At 40.7% G+C, this 8,384-nt stretch overlaps 1 protein-coding gene and 1 pseudogene across 1 annotated transcript; both read left to right on the plus strand.

The window, feature by feature from the left end:
- The first annotated feature begins 1,479 nt into the window (after positions 1-1,479).
- Positions 1,480-5,429, plus strand: Gm8300 (predicted gene 8300). Its single transcript, NM_001177565.1, has 2 exons — positions 1,480-1,669; positions 3,748-5,429. The coding sequence occupies exon 2, from the start codon at positions 4,061-4,063 to the stop codon at positions 4,493-4,495; it is 435 nt and encodes a 144-aa protein (NP_001171036.1). The 5' UTR covers positions 1,480-1,669; positions 3,748-4,060; the 3' UTR covers positions 4,496-5,429.
- Gm18626 (predicted gene, 18626) lies at positions 6,891-8,034 on the plus strand (annotated as a pseudogene).

The following is an 8,384-nucleotide window of genomic DNA, read 5'->3' on the forward strand; positions in this document are numbered from 1 at the left end:
GAAAGCATTGCTTGCAGTAAGTCATTTAAAAATAATATTTTGGGGGTTTAAGAGACCAGTTAAGAGTAATAATTCCCATAACCCACATGGTGGCAGACAATCATGTGCTACTCTAGTACCCTGGGGGTCCAGTGCCCTCTTTTAGCCTCTTGGTCACCAAGCATGCATATGGTTACAGATGGACATACACAGAAAACGCCTTTATACATACATACATATATATATATATTTTATATATATATAAAATAAAATTAAAAAATAAGATTTGTTACATATAGTGTATGAGTGTGTGTGTGTTTGTTTTTGTGTGGGATTGTGTGTTTGTCAAAGTACCTCAACACATGTGTGAATGTCAGAAAACAACCTGAGAGATTCTGTTTTCTCCATCTATCTGAGAATATTCCGGTAGTCAAGCACAGAAGCAAGAGCCTTTCCCCACTGTGACAGCAAATCAGCTTTACAGATCTACTCTGTTAATTGTGTTGTAAGTAAAATTGCTGATTTCTATATAACCATAGTCCTATGAGGACAATGGGGGATCATCATGATACAAGCATCCCATATGATATGGCTTTGTGGAAAATGAGCCTTGACTGTAAGAAAGCATAGCCATCTCATGCCTTTTTTTTTTTTTTTTTTTTTTTTGGTTTTCTGAGACAGGGTTTCTCTGTATAACCCTGGTTGTGCCTAGAACTCACTTTGTAGACCAGGCTGGTCTCCAATTCAGAAATCTGCCTGCCTCTGCCTCCCGAGTGCTGGGATTAAAGGTGTGTGCCATCACACCTGGCTCCTTTTTTTTTTTAAAGATTAATTAATTCATTTATTTTATGTATATGAGTACACTGTAGTTGTACTGATCGTTTTGAGCCATCATGTGGTTGCTGGGATTTTAGTTCAGGACCTCTGCTGCTCTGATCGGTTTTGTTTATTGTTATATCTAATTATACTGGAACTGTCTTCAGATGCACCACAATGAAGTGTCAGAACTATTTATGGATGGCTGTGGGCATCCATGTGGTTTTTGGGATTTGAACTCAGGACTGTCCAAGGGCATTCAGTGCTAACAATCACTGGGCCAACTCTCCAGCATCATCCCCTTTCTGTCAACCCTACATCCCAGGTTTTGGTCTATGTGTTTCTGATTTCCCACATTCATTATTTAAAATTTGTCCTCAGTAGCCTGTTTTGTCTCTCATTACCAGAGAAAACCAGTAGGCAGTAAGAAGTGTCCAGGCTGGCCTTGAACTCAGATATCCACCTGCCTCTTCCTCCCAAGTGCTGGGATTAAAGGCGTGGGCTACCACGCCCAGTTAAGAAGTGTCCTTTTGTTTCTTTGCTTGTTTGGTGTGGTGATTGAATTATGCTTGGATCAGGGTGTGGTACTATTGGGAGGTGTGGCCTTGTTGGATTAGAGTTTCATCACTGTGGAGGCGGGGCTTTGTGGACATGTATATATACTCAAGCTCTGCCCAGGGTGAGACACAGTAGTCTCATCTTGCTGCCTTTACTTTGGGAGACATAGGCAAGAGGACATCCGACCTAGGTCAATCTGTTCTGTAGATAGAGTTCCAGGACAGCCTCGAGTACACAGAAAAACCCTATCCCAGAAAGAAAGAATCATCCTTCTATCGTCTCTTAGTCTTCCTTCAAAGAAGATGGTACTCACCAGGTAGGTCATGATTTGGGTTCTGGTTATGGAAAGTTATGGAAGAACATATATTTTCCATTTTTCTTTGCAGATTGATATAAGCTGCGGAGCAGATGTAACCTGGCCACAACCATGTCTAGAACCTCTTGTGGGCTTCCTTGTTGATTATGCTGCTCAGAAGCTGGGGTCTTTCATGAGTTGCCTTCCCTGCCAGCTTCCTTCCTTCCTTCCTTCCTTCCTTCCTTCCTTCCTTCCTTCCTTCCTTCCTTCCTTCCTTCTCTGCAAGAAAGCATGTCCCTCTTGCTTTCGGGATTTCACTATCTGCCTTGACATCCCTTGGTGGGTTGTAACCTGGAATTGTAAGCCAGATAAGCCCCTCCTCCTGGAAATTGTGTTTTGCTGGAGTATTTTAGCAGCAGCCACAGAAATGAAACGGGAACCAACACATGATGTTTACTAGTGTGGTCCTAGCCTTGGTCCAGAAAAGTAAGAGTGAGTTATGCTAAGTGTTAGAGGTAGCCAATATTGGAGTCTTCTTCAGGCACTGTGATATAGGTTAATAGGACTATAAGGGGGAAGGTAGAATTTTAAATGGATGCACACAAGAAAAATACCAGGGGTGTAGAATGTGTCTTGTGCTCACCATAGCAATGGCCATAAATAAAGTCTCAAAAAGGCTGGGCTTGGAGAACACAAAGCTTTCAGTTAGCTTTCATTTGTATGCTTTTAAATGTTATTTGTAAAAACTAGCAAATACGGACTGGAGAAATAGCTCAGTTGTTCAGAGCCTTGGCTGTTCTTGCAGAGGATCTGGTTTGGTTCCAGACACTATCTCTAGTAACTGCTCCCAAAGGAAAAGTTGGTTTTCTCCAAGGGGTCTCACTATGTACAAAATCACTCTTAAAGGAAAGCCCCATACCCAGAAGGAGATGTCCAACATAAAATGAACTCAATAGTGTTTCTGGGGATGTTGTTGTTGTTGTTAATTTGTTTTGTACTATTCTGGCTGGTTAGCTTGTTACTAAGCCTTTTTCACATCTTAAGGAGAGGGAAGTGAACTTTCTGGTTGGCCTTTGCTTTTCTGTTTTCTCTGGATGCACCAGGACTTCATGTAGTTGTCATATGTGCCTATGTCAACTGCTTTCATGTGTTATTTTGTGTCCCAAAGTGGATCTAAGTAACACAACCTGTGACTTTCTTCAATTTTTCATTCTTCTGTGAACTGAAAAAAAAATTAAGAGTAATTTATATCTATGACCATTCTGTACCTGTCTTAGACACAAGAAACAAAAGAGGGCATTGGTACCCATTACAAACGGTTGTGAACCACTGTTTGGTTTTTGGGAAGAGAATGCACGACCTCTAAAAGAATAGTCAGTGCTTTCAAGCACTGAGCAATCTTTCCAGTCCTAAATTGTTTTTATTATGCTCCAAGCATGTCCATTTAAAGTGCATTGGTACATATTTTGAGTGTTCTTGTGATATATTAAAGGCCTGAACACCAATGAACTTGTAATTTTCGGTATTCTAAACTTGTTAAAAATGTATTAAAATGGTATCTGAATCTACTAAGTGTTCTATGAAGTCTTAGATTGCTTTTTAAATGTAGAACCACGTTCCTCAGAATGATAGTTTCAATTTTTTTATTAAGCTAAACAATTCAGCCACCTAGGAGGAACAGAAATATGAACTAACCAGTAACCCCAGAGCTCCCTGTGACTAAATTACAAATTAAAGAAAACACATGGAAGGACTCCTGGCTCTAGCTGCATATGTAGTAGAGGATATCCTAGTCAGTCATCAATTTGAGGAGAGGCCCTTGGTCCTGTGAAGGTTCTATGCTCCAGTATAGGGGAATGCATTGGCTAGTAAGCAGGAGTGGGTTGCTTAGGGAGCAGCAGGATGGTAGAGAATAGGGGGTTTTTGGATGGGAAACTAGGAAAGGGGATAACATTTGAAATGTAAATAAAGAGAATATCTAATTTTTAAAAAGCTATACAATTCAATGTTGTGTGCAGAAATTTTGATAAAAAAATTATTTCCCAAATAGATTTCCAATGAAAACTTATTTTATAAATTTTATTTTTTGTTGTTAAAAGGTCAATGCAGGAACTGCAAAGGTAAAGGAGTCCTGTGCATTTTGTCACTACTGGGGAGACTACAACTTCCTGAGCACCAGGCCAGAAGCTGAAGTTCTATTTTGTAACTATCAGGAGCCAGGACTGACTCTGGGACATTTTGTGGCTTTTGGATCTTCTATACTTATATCAGTTGCTTTCAGATCTATCACAGTTAGATACTTCCTGGCACCAATCCTAAGACTGTAGTAGCTCTTGGAACTGAGTCACAACCACTGTCAGTCACTGTCTGCCAGGAGTCCCTCACCCGACTCCTGTGGTTGCCTTTTCCATCATGCCAAAGAATAAAGGCAAAGGAGGCAAAAACAGGCGCAGAGGTAAAAATGAAAATGAATCAGAGAAAAGAGAGTTGGTGTTTAAAGAATATGGGCAAGAGTATGCCCAGGTGACCAAAATGCTGGGATGTGGACGGTTGGAAGCAATGTGTTTTGATGGTGTAAGGAGGCTGTGCCACATAAGAGGGAAGTTGAGAAAAAAGGTTTGGATAAATACCTCAGACATTATATTGATTGGTCTACGAGACTATCAAGATAACAAAGCTGATGTAATCTTAAAGTACAATCCAGATGAAGCAAGAAGTCTGAAGGCCTATGGAGAACTTCCAGAACATGCCAAAATCAATGAAATGGACACATTTGGTCCTGGGGATGATGATGAAATCGTGTTTGATGATATTGGAGATGAAGATGAAGACATTGATGACATCTAACCTGACCTAAGCATCCTACCTTCCAAGTTGTCTGAAGATAGCTCAACACAATTGGCATCTTGACGTTCAGCTGTTAAGTAAAACTTCATTTGGCATGAGTGTGTTTTGTCAATGCAAACTGATGACTTTTATGTTTTGAAGTATTATATTTCTTTGAAATCCTAAGACGTTGAGTTATCTATCTTAAGTGACAAGTTAACACTTTGTGCTTATGGGTATAATTGAACTTTGGGCACAGCAGTGTGCACTGTTAAGGGACTGCCATTCCATTTGTGACCTTTCATTTCTGGCCCTGGTTGTATGCACTCGCTTGATCCTTTAAGTTTTTTTCCACCCATAAGTTGTTGCATCTTACAGTGCAGTTTTTAAGTTAGATGGGTAGCAATTTTCAGTTTTAAAAATTGGGCATTGCAGAAATTAAATGCTTAGAGGAGATGATCATTTTCTTGTGTTTAAAAATATAATAGTTGACAATGTTTATATAAAATCTTGTAAGGCATACTCAAAAAAAGAATGAAAATAAAAAAGAGAAATAAATCTCTTCTGATTCTTGCATAGAGAAATTTTCAAAGCAGGTAGTTTTTAAGAGCACATAAAGTAGTGTTTACTTTGTAAAGTAGGTCTCTTGTGTTAATCTGTTTTCAAGAAGTTAGCTTCTGTATTGAGGGTTTGGAAAATGAATTACTGTGTATTGAGTAAAGTTAGTTACATAATTGTACAAGCTTAGTTTTCCTTAAACTAAGCTTAGGTTAATGGAAAAGGAACCACAGCTTAATGAAAATGATGTTACTGTTTTCTGAATGGAGGAGTCCAGAAACAGAGACACATTAAAAACATGTTGGTATATGGACATTTTTTTTTCTTTTTAATGTGTTCATTGTATCTCTGTGTATAATGAAAATAAATGATTACATGACTTCTGAAAAAGAAAAATATCAATGCAGTCTGATGGTTTCTGCTGGCAAACCAGGAGGGGACTCCCCAACACAAGCCTGCAAGCACTGCGACCAGAAATGTCTGCTGTGCTACCAGGATGTTTTGGAAGAATGCAGTTCTCTTCCCAAACCATCTTCTTACTCTGGATAGGTTGTAGATCACATCCTCCTCAGTACCATATGGCACTCACAAGAGAGTGCTCCTTACTCTGATAATTCACCGTCGTCGGAATCTGTATCAGGCCTGTACCAATTCTCACTACTTATAGAGTTGATTTTCTAGGATTGAGTTCAACATAGCTCATGTATCTGTATGGAAATTTACCACCTTCTTTCAACCATTCCGATCTTTCCTACACCTTCATTTTATTTGGGGGGCCTTGGGGAGGCTTGACAGGGTTTCTCTGTATAGCTCTGGCTGTCCTGGAACTCACTTTGTAGACCAGGCTGGCCTCGAACTCAGTAATCTGCCTGACTCTGCCTTCTGAGTGCTGGGATTAAAGGTGTGTGCCACCAAGCCCGGCCTTTTTATATATTTTTAAAAGATTTATTTATTTCATGTATATGAGTACTATAGCTGCCTTCAGACACACCAGAAGAGGGCATTGGATCCTATTATAGGTGGCTATGAGCCACTATGTGTTTGCTGGCAATTTGAACTCAGGACCTTTGGAAGAGCAGCCAGTGCCTTTAACCGCTGAGTCATCTCTCCAGACCCCTTTCCTACCTGTTTTACTTCATTCTTTCTTTTTGTCAAGATTTATTTTACTGATGTATATTTGTATGAGCTTTATGTATTCAGGTGCCTACAGAAGATGGAAGATATCATGAGCCCTAGAGCCATAGTAGCAGGCAATTATGAGCTCTTTTAAAGTGTCCAAAACTATTCATTAATTTAATTGAGTAATTAAACTAACCTTGAGTTACCATATCTGAAAAGTGAATTAAAATATTCAAAAGTTTTTCTAGTACAAAAAATTAAATGCTTTAGTTATAAATGAGCTCTATCAATATACACAAACTATATACTTCAGACAGTCACAAAAGTGTGAGCAGAAGGCTTAGCAAAAGACATTTAATACAATTAGTTTTCAACAACCCCTTGGTCGTCCATATCTACAAAGAAACTCAACCAAATCCACCCAAATTCGACATCACATAAAAGCACATATTTGCCAGAATTTTTAGCAAGTATGGTTTGGGAATTTGTTGTTGTTGTAGTTGTAGTTGTTTGTTTTTAAAAAAGGCCCCCAGGGCAAGTGATTTACAGTTTAACTGCCACTCTGAACTGATATGGACATGGTCCAGAATTGGGACCTCTGGTGATGCTAGAGGTTTAGATCTACTTGAAAACCATGTTTCTGGCACTTCTTGGGCACAGGAGACTTAGTACCAGAAAGGAACTTGCTCCTGCTCCGGTTTTTAATAACACAAATAAATGTATGGTGCCAATGTAGACCCTGCAGTTCAACCAGCAGGTAGATACCTCCAGTCAGCACAAAGACCTGCTGAATGTGGACCTGGCTGCCTTCCAGCCCCTGGACAACCAGCTGTGTGGCCTCATTTCCAGAATCATTTACAGCACCTTGAAGAGTGGCTATCCGACAGCAGAGAACCAAGCTGAAGCTGAGCTGGCCCTGCTCCAGATGCTGGACCTCGTCTTGAGTTTGGAGCAGAAGATCACTGGAGCCTCTGAAGTGATGGAGGAGGAGGCCCTGGCTCAAGTGGAAGGAGTCACAGGTTCATTGGGGGCCAGGGGCTCCTGCCCAGAGCTCTGTACCCAGCCCAAGCCCAGCAGGGACACAGATTGAAGACCAGCAGGGGAAGGTACAAGATAGTAAGATGCAGTGGTACCAGCAACTTCAGGATGCTTCTGCCAATTGTGTTTTTCTTTGAAGACCTAACCAGCAAGGACAGTCAGACCAAAACGATAAAACTGGACTGGCAGAAGGCAGCCACCATCCCACTGAGCCAGATCTCTAGCATCACAAGTTCAAAGCTGAAGGAGGTCTTTGACAGGATCCATAGCCCGCTCTCTGGAAAGCATGTATAATCGGGTGGGTATCTGGTGCCTGTCACTCTTAACCCTGAGGGGCTGGACTTTGTCCAGTACAAACTGGCAGAGTAATTTGTGAAACAAGGGGAGGAAGAAGTGGGCTCTCACCATGAAGGGGTGCAATTCCCCATTGCAGCAGTGGTGGCCTCTGGTATCTGGATGCTTCATCCCAAAGTGGGAGACCTCATTCTGGCTTATCTCCATAATAAGTGTCCATACTCCATTCCTTTCTACCTACCTTTCAAGGAAGAGATAGATTTGGAGGATTCTCGTCAGATGCTTGGCTACCAAGTGGTGGATTCCAGAGTTGAGAAACAGGAAAACTTTCTAAAACACATGTCTAGAACACCCTCATGAAGCAGTACCAGATCCAGTTCTGAAAGATGATACTTCTCACCTACGAGGACTACTTGCCCAGAGTTGAAGCCATCACAAGATCAGGACAGATGGGCTCTTTCAAATATTTCAAGCTGTTCTTGGAGAAATGTCTTCAATGCAGAGAGGTTCATGTCCCCATAGGCTTTCTGACAATCTCCTTCTGGCACTCTCAATGTCCTTTGTGTGGCAGGAGGGGCAACATTAAAGCTACTGACACAGCAGGTTTGGAAGAATCATGTCAGATAGAGAAATTCATCAGTGTGTTTTTATATATCGGTAGCATTGAATGAGGCTTTTAGGGCTGGGGAGATGGCTCAGCGGTTAACAGCACTAACTGTTCTTGCAGGAGTCCTGAGTTCAATTCCCAGCAACCACAGGTTGGCTCATAACCATCTGTAATGGAATACAATGCACTCTTCTTGTGTGTTTCTGATGAAAGCTGTAGTGTACTCATAGAAATAAATATAAATAAATATTTTTAAATGAGGGTTTTATAATTCACAGCCTTATGTCAGTCCCT

Source organism: Mus musculus, chromosome 12, assembly GCF_000001635.26.
Source record: "Mus musculus strain C57BL/6J chromosome 12, GRCm38.p6 C57BL/6J".
NCBI classification, from domain to species: Eukaryota; Metazoa; Chordata; class Mammalia; order Rodentia; family Muridae; genus Mus; species Mus musculus.

Excerpts from the sequence above, each read along its gene's own strand:
- Gm8300 (NM_001177565.1), top strand. The coding sequence starts at position 4,061 with ATGCCAAAGAATAAAGGCAAAGGAGGCAAAAACAGGCGCAGAGGTAAA.